General features: G+C 32.6%; 3 protein-coding genes across 4 annotated transcripts; 1 reads left to right on the forward strand and 2 right to left on the reverse strand.

Moving 5' to 3' along the window:
* Nucleotides 1–1227: 1227 nt before the first annotated feature.
* Nucleotides 1228–4183, reverse strand: LOC125831248 (pectin acetylesterase 11-like). Of its 2 annotated transcripts, none has more exons than XM_049510446.1 (13): nucleotides 4173–4183; nucleotides 3908–4071; nucleotides 3736–3818; nucleotides 3488–3614; nucleotides 3335–3414; nucleotides 3157–3243; nucleotides 2952–3076; nucleotides 2798–2855; nucleotides 2650–2703; nucleotides 2474–2551; nucleotides 1718–1799; nucleotides 1486–1625; nucleotides 1228–1386 (listed from the first exon to the last, which is right to left on the reverse strand). In XM_049510446.1, the coding sequence occupies exons 2-13, from the start codon at nucleotides 4068–4070 to the stop codon at nucleotides 1228–1230; spliced, it is 1236 nt and encodes a 411-aa protein (XP_049366403.1). In that variant the 5' UTR covers nucleotide 4071; nucleotides 4173–4183. The 2 variants fall into 2 exon arrangements, with proteins under 2 accessions (XP_049366403.1, XP_049366411.1); XM_049510454.1 differs by having other exon boundaries at nucleotides 4169–4181.
* A 6328-nt stretch (nucleotides 4184–10511) lies between these two features.
* On the forward strand, nucleotides 10512–12760 carry LOC125829012 (beta-D-glucosyl crocetin beta-1,6-glucosyltransferase-like). Its single transcript, XM_049508298.1, has 2 exons — nucleotides 10512–11212; nucleotides 12070–12760. Exons 1-2 carry the CDS (start codon nucleotides 10512–10514, stop codon nucleotides 12758–12760), a joined length of 1392 nt encoding a protein of 463 aa, XP_049364255.1.
* A 1039-nt stretch (nucleotides 12761–13799) lies between these two features.
* LOC125831219 (uncharacterized) lies at nucleotides 13800–24682 on the reverse strand. Its single transcript, XM_049510411.1, has 15 exons — nucleotides 24606–24682; nucleotides 22162–22312; nucleotides 20549–20646; nucleotides 19352–19410; nucleotides 19178–19269; nucleotides 18962–19085; nucleotides 18602–18688; nucleotides 17918–18005; nucleotides 17551–17658; nucleotides 17279–17379; nucleotides 16356–16421; nucleotides 16163–16250; nucleotides 14944–15004; nucleotides 14677–14740; nucleotides 13800–14024 (listed from the first exon to the last, which is right to left on the reverse strand). Exons 1-15 carry the CDS (start codon nucleotides 24664–24666, stop codon nucleotides 13893–13895), a joined length of 1380 nt encoding a protein of 459 aa, XP_049366368.1. The 5' UTR covers nucleotides 24667–24682; the 3' UTR covers nucleotides 13800–13892.
* Nucleotides 24683–25974: the final 1292 nt, after the last annotated feature.

The following is a 25974-nucleotide window of genomic DNA, read 5'->3' on the forward strand; positions in this document are numbered from 1 at the left end:
GGAACTCCTCAATCTCAACCCAACTCAAGAACGAAGGCCAATTTCAAGAACACCATTCAAGATTCATCAACTTTCAACTTTCTAGAACAAACTTTGCTGAAATAAACATGATTGGCGCATGGGTGAACGAACCCAACACTATGAAAGACTCACATACCTCGTAGGGATCACCCCTTGACCAATTCCACGAGCCTAGCTTCAAGAACTTGACGATTCCTTTCTCCTTCTCCTCTTCTTTTCTCATCTCTCAAAACCCTAACTTGTTTCTCAAAAGCGTAAACTGAATCCAATTAGTTTAGACCCCAACTTAATTACCAAAAACGAAATTACTTAATTGGGTGGTGAAAAGACGATAATGCCCTTCTAAAATCCGGATTGGACTTTCCTTATTTGAATAGCCCAACTTCCAATGGGCACAACTCACTCATAAGAACTCAGAATTGCGCAAACTCGGCGGCGTTGGAAAGATTATTCCAAGATCTTTCCGACGATTTCTGGAAACACACCTAACTCATTCTGAGCTAGGAGTTATGGTCGTTTGAAGTTGACCAAAAAACTCAAACTTAACCAATTTTCCATATTTTTATTATTTCCAAAAATCACTTTTTCTAGTTCTTTCAATTTGCGAGATGTTACATTTTGCTTGGAGGAAAATGCAACGTTTTTGATATATATATATAACTAAAGGTGAAGTTATACGCATTCATGAATCATGAAGGGAAAAAAATATTTAATATGATTACTAAAAAGGTAATTTATCGATAACCTTATGATATATATATATATATAAAATCAGAATACATAGGTAAAACATTACCCTAGCCTCTGTCCCCAATTCATGTCAATGTTTCATTTTTTACAAGTCATAACAAATTTTTTAAATTATTATTAATATAATAATTAAATTAAATATAATAGCCTCGTTCACTACGTTTTTGTTGTCATTTAAAAAAAAAAAACTCAAGCTAAATTCAAACTAGCAACCTTAAAGTATACAAGGTCAAAACCATCAAACCTGAGTTATAACTTTTGTCATGTTAATATGATTAAAAAGAGTACATAATATAGATAATTATTAATATAATAATTTGACTTGATCTCGAGAAATGAAACATGAAATTAGGACGGATGGAGTAAATAAATAGAGACAACAAAGATTTTTGCATTCATCTTTATGATTTTTATTTAATTATGTATATCAGATTGGAAACATTAAAAATATTTAGGTTAATGAAACTTTGGTAGATGGCGCATGTTCTTCTTTAATTTGGCTTTACGTTCCTTTTCTGCAAGTGCTCCTAGAGCAGAAATCGGCAATTCATGTTCATGTATCACATACGTGTAGTTCCGATCGTAGAACCAATCAGCAAATGCCTTCGATAGAGTCTGCGTATATTAAACAATCAAATTATACATATATGTATACTTATTAGAACAATGTACGTAACGTTTTTTTTTTAAATAAGACATAAATTAAATACGTACCAAGTTGTTAATTGTAGTGATATTAAAAGGAGACCACCAAAATTGGACTTGGCTATGATGATTGAATGAATCAATGAAAACTCCTTTTAATTTTGGATTAGTTGGTTTGGGCAAAGCATTCAAGAATCGCGATCTAAACTCTGAAATATATTGAATTCACAAGTATTAATAAAATTTTACATAATTAATTAAAATTATATTTTTTACTCATTGATATATTTATAGTACTGACCTAAAAAGGTTTGGTTCGTAGTTGCAGTGCAATTTGAAGAACCAATGCAAGTATTTATCCCAACAGCTATACTATTGTTTATCTGCAAAACAACTCATGCACATTAGTTGAAATTAACACATATTTAAAAATCTTTTGAATTCATGAAATAAGTCTTGATGCATGGTCAATTACACTATACATATATTTTATATTACTCTCTCCGTCTACTTTTAATTGTCATACTTTCCTTTTTTAGGGCAAATTATAAGAACTTTGACTAACATTTTATAATGTATTTTTTCATGATTTGATACGCAAAAAAAATGAAATTTATAGTACTTTTCATATAATTTTTGAATATCTAAGTTTTTTGTTTAAAATATTGAATTAATGTAATCTAATTTGTCTTTGCAAATTAGTCAAATTGACTTTCAAAAGTGCAACACGACAATTAAAAGTGGACGGAGGGAGTACTATAGTAAGTAGACGAATAGAAACTACTCTCTATGTTCCAATTTATATGACACATTTCGTTTTTTCAAGAGTTAAACAGTTTAAATTTGATCGAAATTTGTTCATAGAATTTTCAAATTTTTTAAATGAAATTTATATATTTGTAGTTTACGTAAAAAGTACTATAAGTCACAACAATCGATAATTCAAAAAATTTAAAAGATATATAAAAATTTACGGTCAAAAATAAACTTGTTTGAATTTGAAAATTCGAAATGTATCACATGAATTAAGACAGAGGAGTAATGAATATGTAATTACCTGATATTTATCATATGCTGAAGAGGCAATGAAAAGGGGTGTCTTGACATATTGTTGCATGTTCTCTGGGAAGAAGCACTGCACAATCATATATATATATATATATATAAGTGTTGTGATTACTTTACTGGTAAAAAATTAACACAATAATATAATTATATTAATTAAAATTATACCAATTCTGGACTCATCTTTGAAGTGCATTCTTTAGGTAACGCCTTGGCAGATCCCTACAATAGCTCAGATAAATAATAAGTAACTTATAATAATGATAAAGACAAAAAATTAATGGAATAATTAACTAGTTATAAGGATTTTAATTACATGTAAAGTAACAAGTGCTGTATAAAGATCTGTAAAATTTGCACGAAAAGGCTTCTTGCTGTAATTAGAAAGAGAGACAAAGTTAGATCGAAATATACAACAACAACACTTCCACTGTAATCCAACTAAATTTACGTGTAAAAATGCGACTTACGCGTTGATAAAATAACCAGCATCATTCATACATTTCACTCTAGGAGTATTTGGCAATAATGTACGAAAATAATCACAATATAACATTGCTGGAAATCCTCCTGCAGAACTTCCACTAAGAAGAGCCTGCAATTATTAATATGAAATCATTAATACTAAATATATCTTCTTATTGCTTATATATATTTTAATTAAAATTTACTCACACTTTTGGCCGTTTTTAATCCTTTTTCTAAAAGTTCATCCATCACTGCCTTAAATATTCTTGCACCTCTGAAATGAAGTTTGGTAGCCTAACAAACAAGGAAGTTGTTATGTCATTAAACTTTTACGTTACAATAATAATAACTATGTCTCAGTCTTCGAAATTAGACTTTCACGTACGGGGTCGACGTATTCGACATCTCCGGTGAATCCTCCACCATCACAGTATCTAATAAATACTTTGTTCCAATTGTAGAATTCTGCAAATTATAATTAAATATTATTGTGTTCAACTATATATAATTAAGTATGATAACAAATAGTAATTAGAACCTGGATTTCCACTTTGATTCTTGCTAAACATTCCTGTAAACCACCATGAATTCATAAGATTTGAAGAACCAAATTCAGATTTGGAACGTTCTAGACAAGCTTCAACGGTTCTGCACCATTCTCCCCCCTAATAACAACAATGTCAAAATTGAAACAAAATAATTCTTCGAAATATATGTACTATATTCATAACCAATTAGGGGCTGCAAAATTAGCTCATGAAAAATAAATATGTGTACTTGACTTACCGAAAGTTGAACGAGCCAGGTTTGGGCTCCATCTCCAAATCCTGGTTCAAAATGATATGCTGGAGGTGATCCATCCAAGCACACTGCCACAATAAACAAGTTTATTAACAAAAATATATATCTTACATTAATTTATTTATTTTGAATTAATAAGTGAATTAAGGAAATTAACCTGCTCCTTTTGACACAGCATTTTTAACGATTGTTTTTGAGACATGATATGCCTCATCTAAGTACGGTGTCACATTTTCTTTTGTAGATGACACAGTATTGATAATAGCCAATGAACAAATAAACAAGCATAAAACTTGAAGGTATGTGTTGGCCATCATCATCCTACAAGACATAAAACAACAAAGAAAAATGAGAAGCTGATGATATCATGAATATACAAGTACTATGCATGTTTGAGAATAAAAAAGGAACTCTACACCTACTTTTTAATATATTTGTTGTAAATTATTTAATTATTCATCCCAAATTTTGATCTATATATAACATTTTATGGAGATAATCTATGGTTAAGAATGTAGTACGAAAACGAAGGTAGATTATAGACGAGAAAAATACTAGTACCACAATTTTCTTGTAACCACAAGATTTGTAATGCCAACAATTTCTATTTGCATGATGTTGTTATATGAGGCGTTTATGGAACACATTGTTATTGGTAACTATTACTTACACGTGTGATTCCAAATTTAACTACTTAAAAATAATTAAAATTCTAAAAAAAAACTATAAATCAATTAATTCATCAACTTCCTAGAAGATTGTGAACTAGTACAAATTTAACTACTTGGAAAAAATTAATATTCTAAAAAAAACTATAAATCAATTAATTCATCAACTTCCTAGAAGATTGTGAACTAGTACAAATGCATTTATACAATATATTATATTAGTGTAATGGTACGTAGAAAAAGGATCGAAGTTCACGATTAGCAAAATCTATCAACTATAAAATGATTATTTTACCCTTAATGAAATAATTTACAGACACACAAATTTATATCATTTATTTTGGACCACAAATTTTAAAAATCTTCGTTTCTTTCTTAAACTCCGTGCTGAATCAAACTATCTCACGTAAAATGGAACGGAGGGAGTAATATATATGATTCTTATTAATGAATAGTGTCCACAGAGTTAGGTGTTTTACTAGCTAGTGCAATCTAGTATCAAATATCATACAAAGAAAGCAATTTTTCTATACTCTTATCAATGTTATTGACTAACGATGACAAATCGTTCTTCTTAATTGCGCCTTATGGGCATGTGTCACGATTTAAAATTTTGGGATCATAATTAGAGGTGGATCTAGGATTTGAAGTTATGTGGGCCATCATATTATGTTGATTAAACCGATCAAATATTTGACTTATTTTGACCTTGTAAATAGCATATTGGGATGACTTCGATCTGGTTATTCATCCTTTTAGTTTATGATGACAAATAGATCAAACCAGAAATATAATGATAACCTATAGCGCAAAGAATTTTCTTTCCCAACAATAACTATTCATTTGTAAATAATTGCATCCGACAAGTTTTCTTATTCTATAAACACTCAATGATGGCATAATTATCTATATTTATAAACAGGGGCATGGCTAGAGCTACTCCAGAGTGTCTAGTCGGAAAATTACGTTGTATATATATATATCAAAATTCTACTTTTAAAGGATATATATTTAAAGTTGGACACCCTTGACAAAAGTTATGACTTTGGCGTAGTGGTAACCCCAAATAGAGCACAATATTTTTTTTTGTTTTATTTTGACAGTCACACACCATTATTCTTGGACAAGCTTAATAAATCTTTTGGCTCTGTCACTGTTTATAAATACTTCATGCTCTATGTAACAAACTAATTATATATAAAGAAGTCGGAGAATTTCACATACATAATTTTATTTAGTAATAGTAACAAACGAAGTATTGACTCACACTAACTTAAAATCTAGAAAGGCCAAGAAAATCAAATGAGATTTCGGTATAGTTTTTATGTTGTCCTTTAATTTATTGCAACATACATTTTATTTTGCAAATTAAATTTTTCAACAAGATTCAAATTATCATGGTCAAAACTTGTTTTTTTCATATGCATTCAATAATTTAGATAATAGAACAAAGATTAAGAGAAACTCACCATCGAATTTTTGAATTTTTGAAGAAAAGAAAGGAGCTAGAAAATTACTTGGAAAAAGGAAATTATTACTCCTTCTGAATTTTGCCTCAATTACATCGCTTATAATTTATTGTCTAATTATGACTCCCTTCGTCCCAATATTTTAAGGATAGACTAAAAAGTAAATTGTATCACATAAATTCAGATGGATGGATTGAAATAATTTTTTATGCTTTAAAAAGCAATACAAATTACAACAAAAAAATGTCAACAAAAATCAAATTTAAGACTTCTACTACTTGAAATCATATGGATATGATCTTCAGAAATATGACTATATATCATATTAAAGATCACATCTATGTTATGATGATAAAATAATGTCCATTAAGATCATATGTTGCCCGTGGCCTAATGGTTATGCCGCTAACTCCTATGATTTATATATATTAATTATTATTTTGATTTATTAAAAAGTGAAATTTTGTGATGGATCAATATACCTGGTAGATTGAATAATAATAATATGTATTAGTGAAATAATAAGTAAGTTGATGGAATTCATGACTCGATAGAGATTAATGATATGCCTTTTTGAGAAACTTATAAGTTTTAATCGTGACAACCTTGCAAGTGGATTTATGAGACAGGGACCAAACTATAGAGCCTAATTAAAAAGAATTTGGGCTTGCTTTTTCAATTCACATCTATGAGCGAGGATTTCTCTATCTCTTGCTCGCTTCGGCTTAGGGAAGGATGTTCTAATATTATACAATAGCCATAAACGGAATCTTAAGAAGCAGAAAATCTTTATGGAAAGAAGTAAGAAGCAATCATCAATTCTTCGAAAATATATTCTATTACCGATACATGAAATAAGTTAAGAAGTGCTCTAAAGGAAATTAATCATTGAATTAAATTCGTCAGTAATTTAATTTATTGATTAGTATATGTAATCTTAACATGGGGATTCACATAAGTGTTTAATGGAGAATTTCAAAACATAGTGTAATTACGAGTTTCTAGTGGAATGATTTGTAATTTATTATGGTGAGAATAATTTAAATTAATTGTTTGGAATTATTTCCATAATAGGAAGCCTCATTAATTAATTTTGTGGTCCATACATGATACAGTTCTCATATTTAACTAGAACTCAGAATTCTATTTCTATGGAAAAAGGAAGACTAACGTTAGTTTCTTGTTTTTTTAAAGAAAAGTGTGGGTTTGTCTTCTCCTTTTTGGATTGGGAAGAAACCTTTATAAGTAGGGTTTTTTTAACCTAGTCAAAGAATAAGTTTTCTATACATATTTTCCCACCCAAGTATTGAGAGAATTCGCTTGTGAACTTGGGATCATTGTAGAAGACCACAAACTGTTGTCCAACTTGTGGAACTGTTGTCTAACTTGTGGATTCAATTGAAGGTATTTTTTTCACGCTTCAAGAGGTAATTCTTGAATCTAATTTCAGCATGTTGATGTTTTCTAACATGATTATATGTATTCTAGCATAAAAATATTGGTCATCTATTATTCATGTAAGCAGTATGATTTTTATATGCTTCCGTTGTGCATATAGTTTTCCAACAGTGTTGTTTGAATATCTTGATGACTTTGTAGTTGTTTATTTAGACTATATTGTCATATATAGTCAAACGTTGGATGAACATGTGAAACACTTGAGTATGGTTCTGTCTCGGTTGAGGGATTATACACTTTATGTAAAAATGGAGAAATGTGAGTTTGCTCAAAAAGAGATAAAGTTTTTGGGGCATCCAGTTAGTGAAAATCAGGTTCGAATGGATCCTAAGAAAGTGCAGGCTATTGTTGATTGGCAGGCACCACACAACGTGAAGGATTTGAGATCGTTCACAAGGTTGGCTAACTATTATAGAAAATCTGTTGCTGGTTATTCGAAAAGGGCAACAGCTATGACTGATTTATTGAAGAATGATGTCAAATGTGTATGGTCGGTGAGATATAAATAAGCTTTTCAGAACTTGAAGGAAGTTATTGCATCAGAGCAAATACTTAAGCGGCCTGATTTTAGAATTACCGTTTGAAGTGCATACTGATGCGTCAGACAAGACCGTTTGGGGCGTATTGGTGCAATAGGGTCATCATGTGACCTTTAAACGTGGAAAGCTGAATGATGTGAAGCAAAGGTATTCCACTCATGAAAAAGAGATAGTTGTTGTTGTACATTGCTTGCAGGTTTGGAGGGTATACTTGTTGGGTACTCGCACTGTGGTGCAGACTGATAATGTGGTAAATACATTTTTCAAGACGCAGAAAAAACTAAGTCCAAAGCAAGCAAGATGGCAGAATATGAATTTGCGTGGGAACATAAGCAGGGAACGCACAACCAAGTTGCGGATGCCTTAAATCGGAAAAAGGTATTTGTTGTCGTGTATTCTATTTCAAAACTTGAGACTGATTTCTTAGACAAGATCAAATTATGTGCTTTGAACGACTCATTATATGTCAAGTGGATGGGTCAAGCTCAATATGGGACAATGAGTTGGTACTAGACCGAGGACGATCTGCTTTATTTTAAAAGGGGGGGGGGGGGGATCGTGGTACCGAATGGTGATGGGCTGTGTAAAGACTTAATGAAAGAGGTACATGACACCACTTGGGCTGGTCATCCAGGGGTTGAATGGATATTGGCTCTACTGTTCCGAATTTATTTCTGGCCAAAGATGGAAGATGATATAGAGACATATATGAAGACTTGTCATATTTGTCAAGTGGACAAGACTGAAAGTAAGAAGAAAGCTAGTTTGTTGTAGTACTTGCCTATTTCAGAACGGCCATGGTTGTCGGTAAGCATGGATTTTATTTTGAATTTTCCTAAGGTTGATGACATGGCATCTATTATGGTGGTAGTAGACAGGTTTTCGAAATACTTTGTTTTTTATTGTTGCTCCTAATTTATGTTCGTATGAGGTTTCTACAGAATTATTTTATAAGAATGTGGTTAAGTACTTTGGTGTCCCAGCTGATATTGTGAGTGATACAGATACTCGATCCACAGGCAGATTTTGGATAGTTTTGTTCAATATGATGAGAATTGATCTGAAATTTTCTACTGCAAATCATCCACAAACAAAAGGGCAAACGAAAAGGATTAATCACTTGCTAGAAGAATATTTGAGGCACTATGTGACGGCGAACCAGTGAAATTGGGTTCCATTACTTAACACTGTGCAGTTTTGCTATAATCTTAACAATAATAGATCGAAGGATGATTCTTGTTATTTTTTGGATAGTATAAAGATGTTGTTTGCTCACTTAGATAATATAAGTTGAGGGATGACTTTAGCCCCATTCCCTTGGTGAGAATAATAAATTTAAAAAGTAATGATATGGTTATAAATTTTACTTTTATATGAACTAAATGACCAGTAGAGATAAATGTAGAGTTGTTTTAACAAAATATAAATTTGTGTGTCAATTTTTATCATATTATGAAAATCTAAAATCATGATTTTTTAAAAATATAAAATTTCATCTCATGATATAAAATCATGAGATAAAATCAACGTAAATTATATACCCAAACATTAATTTGATCTTACAATCTCATATCGTAATATAACAACACATGATCAAACGCCTTGCTTAATATAAAGAATCAAATAAAAGTGGCAAAGTAAATTTAACTTTATCATCATACAAATATACTTCATAAGAAATCAATTACTAATTTAAGCATTATTCCATTCTCATAGATTTTGCCGCTCCAATCATAACCTCGATCATGCAACATATTTTTGGCCATGGATAAAGCCTGCACAAAGATTATACCGTCTCAATTTTGTTTAGTTATTTTCAATTTATGATATATAATAAGTTATAGATATCTATTTAATGGTAAATCATATCACTATGAGTAAATTGAACTTTTAAAGTTGATTTTTTACTATTTATAAAAATGTACTAATTTATTTTGGGACAAATTAAAAAAAATAAGTAATATAAATTAGAAAAAATATATAAAAGGAAATAATTAACAAAAATATTTTTTTATATTTTAATTTATTATCTGATTTAATTTAACATAAAATAAAAAAATAATATTAAAATAAAGGTATGTAAATCTTCAAAATATCTCGTAAATATATAAAAAGAAAAATAATAGAGAAATCATCATTTTGTTAGAACGTATCACACGTTGAATCATTTCTGGTCTCCTGCTCTCATCTGTATACCCTTCTCTTGTGACACGTTTTCTTGTTTTTCCCTTTTACTGCCACGTTACAGGTTTTATAACTCAGTTCGTCAACAAGATAAAGCTTAAAATCATATACTCATTCCGTCTCATTTTATATAAGTTAATTTAATTATATATGAAATTTAAATAAAAAAAATAATTAAAATTTATGATCGCAAATAAATAATATACCTTTCAGTTAATTTAAAATTAAATAACTACTTAATATAATATAAGAGTGTATCATTTTTTTTAAAAACTAACTAAAACAAATGAGTCGTATAAAATGGAATAGAAGCTAAGGGAGTATATATCTTGTATAAAATGAATACATGTCCTAAATTATACAAATGTTTCATATTGTTCATGGTGTAATAATTTCATTTCTCCCTTTTTGTTTGTGAATAAAATAAGAGTTCCAAACTTTGCATGGATACAAGAAATAGAAGCATTAGAATAGCAATGTTACCATGGCTAGCTCATGGTCACATAACACCTTTTATAGAGCTAGCCAAAGCACTTTCAAATAGAAATTTCTACATCTACATATGTTCTACACAAGTCAATATCAATTCATCTAAACAAACAATATCTGAAAAATACTCAATTTCAATAAAAATAGTAGAAATTCATCTTCCAAATCTACCAAACCTTCCTCCTCATTACCACACAACTAATGGCCTTCCACCTCATCTCATGTCAACTCTAAAAAATGCAATGGACATGGCCCAACCTAGTTTTTACCATATCCTTACTACTTTGAAACCAGATTTGGTTATCTATGATTTTCTTCAACCATGGGTTCCAACTATGGCTGCTTCACTTAATATACCTTCTGTTCTGTTTTTAACCCCTGGTGCAGCAGCAGGTTCTTATCTTTTTCATATTGGTAAAAAGAAACCTGTTTCTGAATACCCTTTTCCAGCTATTTACTTGAGAGATTATGAGTATGAGAGAAATAGATGTATGTTTGAACCAACTGAAGAGGATGAGGGTAATGATGGATTTACAGATACTCAGAGAAGAGTCAATGGATGCATAGATGGATCATCTCAAATCATATTGATCAAGTCAATTAGACAACTAGAAGGAAAATACATTGATTATCTCTCTAATGTACATAATAAGAGGTATGTTTCTCTTATACACTTTTTAGTCAAACTTCGTCCCTATTTATTTCTCTTTCAACAAGAATAACTTAGTTTCAGGTTTACTTTTTCTTATTTTTAATTATATTATAATATAATATAAGATTCACATGTGTTACATTACTATTAAGGGATATTTTAGTCATTTAAATATTTAAAAACAATCTGTAATAATTTATATATTTAGAAATTATGGAAAAAAGAAGAGTACAAATCAAAATAATCAATAATATAAACAACATATAAAATAATTAATCATTAAATTAAAATTTGATTGACTCTCTAAATTTAATATGTGTCACCTAATTAGGGCAAAGGAAATAACATATATTATTTAAAATGACTAAAAAGTATTATAAACTAAGTAATTAACCACTTAAAAATTTAAAAGACATAAAATATTTGATATTCTATAGGTGGCACATAAATTGTAACATAAGGAGTTTAGTTACATAAAATATTTGAAATTTTATTTAATATCACATAAATTGAGACAAGAGAATAATAGCACGGACCCCAATGTCTAATATCTTTAATATTTTTTCTGTCCCATTTTAGGTGAGGTAATTTGATTTGGCACGGAGTTTAAGAGAGAAAAACAGATTTTTAAAATTCATGATAGAAATTTGTGTGGCTATAAATTATTTTATTAAGGATAAAATAGATATTTTAAAATTAAATTGTTAGTTAATATATAAATATGTCGTTTTTTTTAAAATTGACTAAAAAGGAAAGCAAGTCCTGGGTTAAAAGTTTTGATTCCGCCACGAGTCAAAATTGAAGCTATTTAAACTTAGGTGAAATGGAGAGTTACTAAAAAAAAGCTATGGCACTTGCAGGTATGTTCCAGTTGGACCTCTAGTTAGATCACCAGAAACAGAGACTGAACATTTAGGGATCATGGACTGGCTAAACAGTAAAGAAAGATGTTCCACAGTTTTTGCTTCATTTGGGACTGAATATTTCCTATCCAAGGAAGAAACAGAAGAACTGGCTCTTGGCCTAGAGTTTAGCAAGGTGAATTTCTTGTGGGTAATTAGATTCCCAGTTGGACAAAATATGAACCTTGAAGAAGCTCTTCCAAAGGGTTTTCTTGAAAGAGTTGGAAACAGAGGAAAAGTAGTACAAGGATGGGCACCACAGTTAACAATATTAAGCCATTGGAGTATAGGAGGATTCGTGAGTCACTGTGGATGGAGTTCTGTAATGGAAGGACTTAAAGTTGGTGTTCCAATTATAGGAATGCCAATGCATCTTGATCAGCCATTAAATGCAAAGTTGATAGTTGATGCAGGGGTAGGGGAAGAGGTTGTTAGGGACAAAAATGGAAATGTTGATAGGCATGAAGTGGCAAAGGTTATAAGGGAAGTGGTGGCAGAGAAAAGTGGGCAAAGATTGAGAAAAAAAGCAAGAGAGTTCAATGAGATAATGAAGAGTAATGGAGAGAAAGAAATAGATGAAGTTGTCAAAGAATTGCTGAACCTTTGTAACCCAATAACAAGACAGGACTCTGTTGAAATGCTTTGCTAAATTTTCTCTTTCCTTTTTGTTTTTTGTAATTTACTTTTTTCCAACAACAAATAATGGAGACAACAACACAGATAGATTGCATTGGATGTTATGCAATACTTACGGGGCTGTTCAGTCCGGAGTAAGTTATTTTGGAATTAACAATCTAAAGTTCATATATATGGGATAATTTATTTCATTACTAAAGTATAAATGATGACATAAATAATTTTAGGATTATCTAATAATACTTTCGATCAAATGTTGGATAAAATAATATTGAAATTATTATACCTTCCACGGCTCAAGTTAATGTCGATATTTTTGCAATGCTGTGATATCTTTGCCATCACATACCTTCTTATGGTTGGTTCGACTTGTTTCCACTCGCTAACCGGTTGGCAAAACTTTTTTTTTTTCTTTGGTTAACTAAGGCGAACAGTACGTATGCAAATGTTCACAATTGCAGTACAAGCATTGACTTACTACTGATATACAAAAGAGATACTGCTAGAAATAGCGGTTTTTCTCACAAATTCGCCGGAAATTTACACTATTTTTTCATTTATTTTCGCAAATGCATATTTAGGATTTTAAAAGGATGGGGATAATATTATAAAATTTAAGATATTCGATTTGATCTTTAGTTTTTTATTACTAAATCTGTTTAATCTTTTAAAATTTTAACTCTAAAATTAGTTCTTATCTATTCAAATAGTAATATATAGCTATATTTTGAGTTTTTGACCAAAATAATATACTTTTTCAAAATTTTACACAGCTAGTATAAACATGATTCTCAGTAACATTTTATGTTATATTTTATTTTAAAAAATTCAATGACAAAAAGACAAAAATCTGACAAAGTAAACGGACATAAAATATTATTGTCAATAACGTTTTATAATTTGTTACTGTGAGGCACGTTTTACAGCTATACGGCATACCAATTCTTGCGTCTTTTGTCAGCTATAGATGTAGAAAGAAGAGTTTTGGAAACTCACCAAGTATGTTTGCCAAGTTATTTTACTTGTACCAATTTATGAACTAGAAAAAGGAACATATGAACAGTAAAAGGAAGAACAGGAAAACATTAGATGTTTATAGTTGATCATAGATGAAAATCACAAAAACAGAATGGAAGCAGACAGTTCTACACATGATTACCCCTCGTCGGCCGGCAGACATGATTTCTCTTCCGAGCATGTTCTTGGTTATGGTGCTGTGTACGACAAGCATATCCATACCAACAGTCTTGCCTTTGAGCATCCTCTGGAGCTAAATGCTGACACAAAAAAAAAAAAAAAAAAACTTACAATACCGGATACAATGTTCAAGATTTACAAGATACTCCCTTTGTTTCATTTTACATGGTGGTTTTTAATTGGACATCCATCAACTTTAACAAAGAAAAGAGGACTTCTGAATTTACCCTTGAACCATAGGCGGGACCAGGATTTTAAGCTTATGGGTTTGGAATTCTAATCCTCTTTAAGTGGCTGGGTTTCTAAATTATAAATTGTATATATTCAATGGACAATACAGGGCTTAGATCAGAGCTAGTAGGTTTGACCTAACCTATAACCGAAAGCCTAACGAACTTGTGGTCTTAAACATGTCATGACATTTCTACGACTATAAGCGCATGTCATTAATAATAACATGAGAAGTTTAAAGTTAAAGAGTAACCAAATGTGAAACAAATGTAATCTATTTTCTTAACAAACTTAAAAAGGAAAGAGCCATATAAAATGGAACTGAGGGAATAGTTTTATGGGGCGGGAGTTTGTGATATGCAGTGCTATGCTAGATAAAAGCTTATTATATATTATAGGGAAACTCAACTTTCTAATAAAAGATCCCTTTTACATTTGAAGAAAATCCACAAGAAATAGTGGAAATAACTGAAGAATCAACAAGGATCAGTGGCAACTTACATGGCTTATCAGTGTAACTCTGAACCAATACAAAAGGAATGAGACTAACTTGTCATAGCACTCACTGCATATAGAGACAAAGATAATCAGCGAGAAGAATTGGTTCACTGAATGAAAGCTCAAAATTATATTGAATAACAGACATTTTCCTAACTTTCAGGGAAAAGTAGCCACAAAAGTCAAATCAGAAGCCATCAGGTGCAAGATGACACAATTTCCAGAGATACAAAATTCGCATTCAATATCTCCAAGAAGAAACCTACTCACCTACAAGTAGGCGTACGAGAAGTTATCATCTCGGCATGATTCAATGGCATTCTTGTGCGATCTGAAGGAAACAGAAGCACATTTTTAATAGCAGGACAATCAATTTAAGGACAATATTTAAAGAACCTAATCAAGTGCCTTTTTTCCTGATTCACCAACTTTAAATCTAAGCTCATGTTGGTTTCAAACGAGGACTATCAAAGACATGACAAGTAGCAACCACTATTCCTTTTTGATAGGTCGAATTGTAACCAATTGATGTATTGTTTTCACCTCCACTATTTATTATATCACGCTAATCGAGAACATGGTGTGCCATCTATCCAGTATGATTGTTCAAAACTTCAATTTCCCATTTATTTAGGTGAACGAGGAAAAGACATTATTTCTCCTTTAGCTAATAAGATGTAGAAATTTAGAAACAAAGTGGACAATGCTACAAGTCGACTTTGGGTTTAAAGATACTTTCCTTTGATAAAGTAATCAATTTCATTTAAGAAAATGGCAAAAACATGCCTGTATGACAAGGAGTACACTAGAAAATAGACAACTTCATAACAAAACACAGTTTTCTGCAAATGACACCCAACCTTCTATACAACATTAAGGAACCTCATGGGCACCAAAAGAAAATAAGGGAATATTTTACCCACAATACCCAATAGCCCACTGTGCTGCTGAAGACAGTGTAAAACAAAGTCTTAGTCACAAGTTTAATACGATTGATCTCCCCCCCTCAAAAAAAGGGAAGTGACAATGTTTCTTGGAATGGATGAAGCCAGTGCAATTCATACATATAATGTCACTTGCAGTAGTAAACTGGACAAAGAGAAAGCAAGGACTAAGACACATAGAAGCTGTAGTTACTACAGCAATCAGGAGAAATCCTGCTTCTAGTAGGTACACACTCTGAAAAAAGTGTCTATACTTGTTTCCATGAAGAGAAGTACACGCTGAAAAACAATGTATATATTTGTTTCCATGAAGAGATAAAAATTCTCCAGACTGCCAATTTTTCAAAATGTTTTTACCTCCTATTGGATCTTCCGGGCTAGAGGTGGTACCTTTTTGTCTGAGAGGTGGAGGTGAGGGTCAAACAATAACAGTTGACTATAGGCTGACAGATATATGCATATAGAGAGAGAGGAATAAACCATAACTAATATCAACGACAGGACGAAAAAGGAACTGATTCTAAAGTTTCCAACAATCAATTTACCTATCTCCCGCTTATCAAACTTCAAAATCCATTCAGCTACCACATCTTGCAACGACCTTCCCATCTGTCTAATGCATCTTTCAGTGATCTATTAGAGGATCACACAGAGTCAGCAGATCTAGAATTCCAACAAAATTATTGAGAATAATAATAATGCATCAAAAGCACCATAAAGAAAACAAAGAAGCCATACATTTTGTTCATAATGATTCTTCTCATGTGCCAAGGAGGGGATTCTAGAAACTGTACGTTCTGCAATCTGCAAAGACATGTGCATTAATTTGACATATTCTTTAAAAAGCAAGACTTCACAAGTAAATGCTGGAAGAAACTCAACAAACGTATTACCATCATTAAGAAGAAAAAGAACAGGAAAAAGGGGAAAGCAATCAAATGAAGAAACAAGGAGAAGAAATGTCAAATTACAGATCATGTCTTCTCGTTGACTCATATAATAAGGACCACCGACCAACTTGGAACCTTTTTTTTGCGATGGTGGTATCCAGGCTAGTTTAGGCGGCACCTCAACTATTCAACCAACTTGGAACTCTTTTAGTCACAGAAATGCCAGTCATGGAGTTATTTCCACCCAAAAGTGACTGGAGACAAGGTTATCCTATGTTGTTCGGACTCTTCAAAAATGTCAATGGATGCATGTCGAATTCGCCAAAAGTAGTGTATTTTTGGAGAATCCGACACGAGGGCGGCATCAAAAGTGAAGAGTCCACGCAACTAACCGGTTATCATTCTAAAGAAATTACAAGGATAAGCAATGAGAAGATATAATCACTGGCCTTTGCACCTATTCAGGTTGGCAATTATTTGTAACTGGCAAAATCAGTGCAATTTCATCCCTAGACCATTAGGTATTTTGAATGTACACTATATTCTGAAGTTTTAAAGCCAAGCTCCTACAAAACATACAGATGTCTGAGTAGAACACAATAAGGTCCTCTTACAGACCCGTGAAATAAATTTCTAAGAATTCAATTCCAACTTTACGTAACATACCATGTTCAGTTGGAAGTGATGCTCTAAACATCAAAGGTTTCTAACCAGTATAGCAAAACATAGTTTGCACAAATCAGAAAAGTAAACCAGATTTAAAGTAATTACAGGCTTGAACGTTTCAGGACTGCAGAGTGGATGTGAGTTGCTTCCATTAACTCCCTGCGAATGCCAATAAGCAGCACAAAATGCTCGATCACATCCCAAACCTACAAAGCCATACCGCCTTAGGTCTCACACACTAAACACTAAAGAGGAACAGAGACACTGATATTTCAAGTTGAGGAAAGGAAACGCATACAATCACAAAAACGCAGGTGAGGACTAGATATTTCCTAACAAGAACATAATAACGAAGAGTTTGTAAGCATAGTACTTACAGTGTTGTTGCACTCCAACGTTTGATCGAGAGGGCATCATTCCTCCACATGCTTGACATTGAAGATGAACTGTGCTTTCATTGCACTGATAACCTCCATATTCAGTGTCTGAGTGTAAGCTTCTCAATGTTAGAAAATCGAAGTACATAATTTTAGATGGTTTTAGTTCAATGGTTGAAATACAGAATAGAAACCATAATAAATTTAAAGTCACAAGAGAATAGTATTAGATTCTCTCAAGCTTTACATGAGATTTACATTGTGCAGTAACTCAACAGAGCATTTTTTTCTGAATAAGTCAACATGTTTCACTTTATATCAGTTCCCAAATTGCAAATAACACTAGATTGAGGGAAAATGCAATTACCACACTGAGGGCATGAATGCTCCCACCTATCTGCTGCATCTGATGGAGAACGTTCCCTCTTCCTGCGACTTTTTCTACTGCTGAGGACCTGCTCATATGGGTTAGTATGTTTACCAAGTTTAAAAGAAAACAAATTGTTGAGTGTTTATGATACTACAACAACAACAACATTATATCCAGTGAAATCCCACAAGTGGGGTCTGTGGAGGGTACAGTGTACGCAAACCTTTACCCCTACCTCATGGAGGTAGAGGTTGTTTCCGAAGGACCCTTGGCTCAAGTGCAGCTAAACAGAGAAGTTATGAGAAGGAAAATTGGCAGCGAAGAAACCATGGCAACTAATAAGGAAAGCAATACAGGGCATACAGAAAAGGAACAGTAACAACAGTAAAATAATGCGTTTATGATCCTAAATATTTAATAACATGTTAATTGGTGTAATTATGGCATATGATAGACAGTAATCAAAACAGACCACTTAAAATTGAAGCGGAACTCCTAAACATCTACTGCACGGAAAGATAGTTACAATATATGGAACAGCAATACCTGACAAGCCAGTGTAAAGATCTTTGGAAGCACAGGAGCAAGCATATAATAAGAATTGGGAAAGAGCACTAACAAAGCCTTACACAGTAGCTGCAATTTACGAAGGCATCTCATATGGTAAGTTAGACTACTTACAAGTGGTGACTTTATTGATGCATTGGAATCAAGCAGCACAATATCTTCACTCGAGCGTTTCAAAGAAGGATCAGCAAGCAGTATATCCTGCATAATAAGGGCAAAAACTTTTAACAACAACTGACAATGAATTAAAACATGCACCTAATGCTTCCACAAAAAAAGATATGCTTAGATTAGGCAAAAAGTTTTTTAATAGAAAAGGCAGAACATAACAGAATTATAACTTGAACAGGATATCACCTATTAAAAAGGATTTTAATCCTAAAACTTAAAAAAAATTTAAATGAAAAGTAACTTAAAAAGGACAGTTTGTCCAACTGGAAATAAGGGCAAAAGTAAGTCAATTTCACGTCTTACTTCCTCAATGTTATGCAAAAAATGGTTCCTTCCAACAAAATGTACAACTGCTCTGCAATGGGGACATAAAACACTTGAACGCCTCTCTTGGGACCTCCTTAACCACTCTGAAAAGCATCCATTACTGGAGATTGAAGAACATAAATGATAGCACATCTAGTCAAGGATCAAAATCCAAATGGTTCTTCAAACCACTAAAAGATCTAAACCACTAACCAGAAATTGTGAAGGCAAGGTGCAGCTGTGACAACATCATGCCAGATGTTCAAGCAGATACAGCATTTTGCATACTCGACATCGAGAGAAATCTAGCATAACAATAGTCCATGTGACACAACATAAACTGATAACAGCGAATAGATACTGCTGCTAAAAGGTTGCATAACTTACCTGTATATATCTGCGAGATTCCTCAGTAGGCATTATTTCGAATCGGTATTTCACATAACCTAACAACATTGAAGCATAATGCTATAAGCCACACATCATTGCCCATAAAATATGCCATTCTAATTCATTCTGAGTTAAAACTTGGGATGAGATTACATTTCATAACATGACGAGAGTGGATATATTCTTCATCAAATCCTCCTTGACCTAGTTATCTATTCAAATGGCCAACTGAATTCAATCTGTAGCTTGTAAGTTCTTTTTTCTTTTACAAGGTAAAAGTTTTATTAATAAAGGTACCAAGAAGGTGCAGAAACAAACATCCCCCCTATAATAGATTCATGTTACACAATTCCCAAGTGAATCCAAGAAATCCATATATTGATCCATATTGTCTAGCAGACTCCTCTCACACCAAAAAATAGACTGTGCAGACAAAGGTTCTTGACTCTAGAATATGGTGCTTTTTGTTCTCAAAGCAAGCACTATTTTTATCAGTCCAAATAGTCCAGAAAATACACAGAGGGATAGTCCTCCAAAACTGTTTCTGGTTGTTTGCAATCTCCTACCCTTTCCAGCTTTCCCGCATACTTCTAACATCTGAAGGCATTAGTCAAACTACACTACATCTATAGCTTCTAAGTTAATAGAAACATATAATGACCAGGTAAACATCTTTTAAGTGGCAGTACAATTGAAAAGGAACATAAAGGGTGCAACCCATGCATGAAATGCTCCAAGGCTATTTTGGGGGTAGGAGGAGAATGGGCATATATTGCACGTAACCTTCCCCTTATTTCTGCAAATAGGCTACCTCCACACCTCAAACAAATGACCTAGAGGTCACAAAAGTAGACAGTAGACACTCTACCATTGCACCAAGGCTCGGATTGAAGACGAACGTATATCAACAAATTCAGTATTAGCAGACAATATTTGTATCTAGGGCTATTAGTACAACACTCACATCTAACAAGAAATTAGCAACCTCAGGATTCATATCACTAATGGAGGAGCAGCACGGTGTTAAGGAGTTCTATTTTCTTTTTATCTCCTGGATAACACACCTAAAAAAAGTACAGTGCAGGTAATAGAAAGAGGACAGGTAGACGCCAAGAAAAATATTGGAATTTTTAAAAGTGCAAGACAGATTAATGACTCCAAAAAGGAATATGAGAAGTAACAAATAACACTCACCTTCATCACTGGGACCCAGTGAAATTTCACTGCCACACTTAATTACAACAGCATGCTCTTCCTGAACAACCGTCTCATCAACAAGAATTTCTTTCGAACTATATTAGACAAAGATGTAGATAGTAAACACACATACAACTTTGGGTGAAACAAAAAGCAAATGCAATTACCCAAGACAAAGCTGCATAGGAAAAGCACCACAGAAACAAAAGACGTCACTGACAATTGTTGAAGAGAACTATTCATTTTTAAACTGCTAGAGTCCACGAAGTACCAATTGGCGGAGACAACAAAAGCAAACAATAAAAAAAAAATCCTGATAAAACAGAATATCATTCATTGTACTGAGCGAGGGACTTAACCATTTCAGCTACCATGCTATCTCAATTATGATTCTCTTTACATCCAAAAAAGTATATGGCATAAAAAATATCTTTTTATACCACTTAATCACTTATATTCCTCTCACTAGTGACACTACTACGACATAGTTTCCTATTTCTTTTGTTCCAACTTAGCCAAAATAATGCAAAAGGCATAGTTCTCCATAATGTTGTTTATCTCCTTGCCACCTCCAGCTTTGATCGTTTCTTCTACAGTCTCTAGTGCTACCCAATCAATACTAATCAGTTAACATGCAAGATCCCACAACTATGTAATCATTTACAACATAACACGATGTGTAAGTATCTACTCTATTTTATTACACAAACAATATCAATTCCTTACATTCAACTTCTCTTATTAAGTTATGCTCCATTAATATTACATCCCTCATATACAAAGTGAAAGAATAACCTTCTTTCAAGTTTTAATGTGCCACAGTATCTTCCACACATCTCTTCCAATCCCCCCTCCGATTATTTCCCGTCAAGTCCCTATACTATCATATTCTACCCAGTGCACTCACAGCAGGCTGGATCAATCGGATGAGGGATTGATGATCTTTGCCCTTTGTCATTAAAGATAGTTGAACCAACAGCACCAGGACCATTTGACCATGTATTTCTATTCAAACTCCATGTAGATTATGCATAATGCTGGTGAGTAATAGCATCATAAGAGAGATTGAAGATCTGGTTAAGTGAATATAACTACAGGTTCAATCTCTTCATAGGAAAAAATGCAGCACCAAGCATTCTTGGGTCTAGGAGCATTAGTCCGAGCAACTTCAACTAATAAGCTTACCAAGCATGCATCAAGAAGTTACTTAATCAAATTATTAATTTATGGAGAGAGAACTCAAGGATTTTAAACCCAAAAACTAGGATTCCCTTTAGCTGATACCAAATATACCACTAAAGACCAATTACAGGACACTGGCATGCATCTCAAGTACATGAACAAAAGTTTTATCATTCCATTCATTTTTTATTGAGGGAAGGAAAGAGTATGCATTTAGCAGCATAATTTCTAGGATTTTTACTTCAAAAATCAATTTGGTCTGGAGAATGCAAAACAATCTAAAACCCAATAACTGGGTGGAAGATCACAGTTTATCTTCTCTTTTGTTAAATAGATCCATAAAGAAGTTATCGTAAACCATATACAGGACAGCATGAACCAAATACGCTAGCGCAAAATGAAATATTTACACAACCAGAAATGTTTACCTTCTAATTTGCATCATGGCAGAATCTAGATCCACATTCCTTGTTATTTTACACCAATCTTGCTTTTCAGAAGAAGAATTCTTTACTTCACTGCATATGACTGTCTCCTTCAACCTTAACTCAATTTCTGAATAGCGAGAGTCCGTCGGTACTATATTTATAAGGACAAAATGCTAGTCAATAAGCAACATTTATCTCAGTTTTCATCTTCCTTGTACTTCTAAAGAGCTAAAATCATCAAACAAGTGAAGAACGAATAGTGATTCAAATAGAAGTCTATATCACTGCACAACACAATTAACAAAGCAAATCAAGTATCACCAATATTAACTAGAAGAAAAGCATGGTGTATCCAGACTCCAGAGATTGAGGTACCTAATATTGCAAGACTGTATGGTATTATAGGATGCATAATAGGTTCCTTATCTAATAGCTATTTTGGATCTTCCTTTGGTAGCTAAACAAAAAGTTATAGTGGGTGTCTTTGAGAGGTGTGAGAAAAGACTATCCCTTGAGGGTAAGCTAGCCTTGACTAATAGTGTCTTGGATTCACTTCCTACATATGCAGTGCCATTATTTCCCTATACCTGTGAAGTAGAGAAAACACTGGACAAATTGAGAAGATACTTACAATGGGAAGGCAACAAAGACAAGAAGGTTACAAAACACTCCCTTGCCATAAAAACGTATCTGCAGATCAGAGTCTCCATACAACGTGGCTTGTTTCTCTTGGTTGGTAGCAAAAGATGCCTGCTTAAGCCATGAAGTTATAGAAAGAAGAAGCTTCCAACTTTGCAGCAGATGCTGGTTGAGTGGGTTGAGAAGTGAAAGCATTGACCATTTAACGTTGCACAGTCATGTTTCTAACCAATTGTGGCAGTTATTTTTCTGGCATGATCAGACTACAGTAAGAGTTGCCTAATCAACAAAAGAACGATTGAACTGTTGGAATGGGTTGGATAAGTAATCTCAAACTTGCAACTAATGTAGTTTAGTGCTCTCTTTATGCTATTCTGATATTAATAAATCTAGTGATTAATAAATCAAGTAAAACCACAAAATTGAGTGATAAGAAGACGAGCACAATTCCTAGTCATCTCCATCTATGGCAAAGTTGGTTCCATGGCATAAAGGAAGTGCTACAAAAAGGATAGTGATAGATCCAACACAGTGGTCAACCTCAAAACTCACACAAAGTACTAAACATAATGCTACGCTGATGTGAATCAAATCACTGAACATCACCAACATGCTTGTGAAACGGGAAGGGGGTTGAAATCAGGCTGCTTCCTTGCATCCCTCCCCTCAAACGGGAAGGGGTCAAAGGATTTATCTCCACAAAACTCTCTTTGAAGGAGCAAACCAAAATGTTTCCTAAAAATTTGAACTTTTAAAGAACAAATGTCGTTTTAAGTCAAAATCAAAATAAATAAGAACAATCCTTTTAATTCCATTATCTGCTGTAAGTTTCATAGACTATTTGGAATTTTCTGGTCACACAAGACTGACATGTTTTAATATGAAATATAAGCAAATATCTTATGCCAAATGCCATTGATCAATGATACTCTAGCAAAGCTCTGGTGTTGTAGAACACAAACTTTTAACACATAACTGGAGATCCTATTTTAACCAACTCCTGTTTATTTAATAATAATAACATAAGCAACATAAAGATCATGCTACAATTTCAAGATATGGGAAATTCAGAGCATAGATTCAAATGTAATATTTGATGATCTTATATGTGAAAATCGGCCCGAACCTTTTCCCTTCAAGTAATTCACATTGAAGTAATATTTAAAATGAACTCATTCTGATGTAGCCCTAATATTTAACAATGTAAATTGCAGGATTTGGTGTCTCCTCTATATAAACCCTATCGGCTGTCGATGATTTTATATGTTCACGGCATTTCACCATTCTATCATATCTTGGACTCACAGATAGTTAATCAATCCTCCTTCGTCCTTCCACAAAGCCAAACTACATGGATTATGCACTTCCAAAATGAAATAACACAAATGCACTAAGTACATAAATCAAAAGCAATTTAATGAAGAACTAATATGGAACAATATACAATATATTACACAAAATTAAACTGTAATAAGCAAATAGCAGGCAACTTCAACCACTACCATACTAGAAGAAACCTTAAAAATATTATCTTGGACTCTCTTTAACACCCCACAAAGTAATCAAAACATTTCAGCATTGGCATTTAAAGAAACCATCGTTGTGAGTGTAACGGAAATTCAAGTTAACCCCTTTCATGAAATAAAGAACATATTTCGGTGTAACAATTCACAATTTTGATACCCACGAAATTCTAATTTGGGTCAACCAAAGAAAATCGCAAAAAAGAAGAAGAGGAAAGACTTACAAACGTGACATTTGACAACCCTTTATAAAAGAAAGAAAATGTAAGGAATGGAGCTTACTGAGTTTGGCCCATACTTCGTCTTCGGGAAGTTTAGGAGTAGAGCTTTCTCCCTTTTCCATGGCTGTTTAAGGTGAGCGATAAAATAAAATAAAAGTCGAAGAGTTAATATATACTAGTAGAGGAGAGAAGTTGCAGTGGAAGGAACGAAGGAAGGAACAACATTGAAATTAGTCAGGAAGTCATCGATGTGGGAGTCTCGCCGTGCCATTTTTTTAGTTTTGCAGTTTTGCCCCGTTTGAATTTACACCAAGGCCCCACATTCCTAATCATAAAAAATGACAAAAATAGGCATATATGTTTAGGTTGGTGCAACCGTGCAAGAGATATGACATGAAATTTATTGATTTGAAGTTGAAAATGTAATTTGAATATTACCTCTGATTTCTATTTATATGTCGTCCTTATTAAAAATAGATGATGTTTAATATTTACTTCGTTCAACAATAGTTGTTCATTATATTTTGGAATATTCAACAATACTTTCCACTTTATGAAATCAGTGGATAATTTTACACTTATTTCCTAATTTGATATAATAATATTACCCTTCTATTTATAGTTTCTTAAGAAGTGTGCAAAGTCAATAGTAGACAGCTATTATTGAACAGAGGGAGTATTTGTCATTTTACAATATCAATGCATAAATGACACTATTTTTCCAATTTTATCCTTGAGAGTTATTAGTCTTTAAAGTATGAATTTGACCAACATAGGAAAACTAAATAATTAATTCATGTTCGTTGGTCAATTTAATTAATCAAAATAAATTATATTTGTTCATTTATTGAAAAACTTGACTTCAAGAAAATACTAAATAAGGGTACAATGGTAAACTAACATAGTTTCTTAAGGGACGTGAAATCTAAAATGATGAGATATAAATAGGAACGGAGAGAGTATTAAAGTGGTGTTTCTATGGTAAATATGGAAATCTCATAATTTGTAAAAATTATTAAAATTTTCTCAACTTTTATATATTTTTTACCAATTAAGAAAATCATGGTTCATATATAGGGTAACGAAATATTCTAAACCGTCACAATAATAAATTGCATATCTCCATATTTTTCTTATAAACTAGTTAGTGTACGAGTTTTGCAAGTGTATAGCTTACTAAATATTGTTAAATTTATAGTTAAAATTAATAATTTTTTGATATAATACATAACTTAAAATATTTATATTTAATTCATCACAAAGATGAAGCTTACCAAAAATATAAATTCAAGTGAAAAAAAAGAGTTTGGATTTTACTTTTAAATTTTTATGTACCTCCTGAAAATGATGAAGGTAAGTGATATTGTAACACTTTGGATTTGGAAAGGAAAGAAAATGCAGTTTTGGGCTGGTATCTGTATCTACGGATC

Source organism: Solanum verrucosum, unplaced genomic scaffold (assembly GCF_900185275.1).
Source record: "Solanum verrucosum unplaced genomic scaffold, falcon-dt-bn FXZP01000102.1, whole genome shotgun sequence".
Classification (NCBI taxonomy): Eukaryota; Viridiplantae; Streptophyta; class Magnoliopsida; order Solanales; family Solanaceae; genus Solanum; species Solanum verrucosum.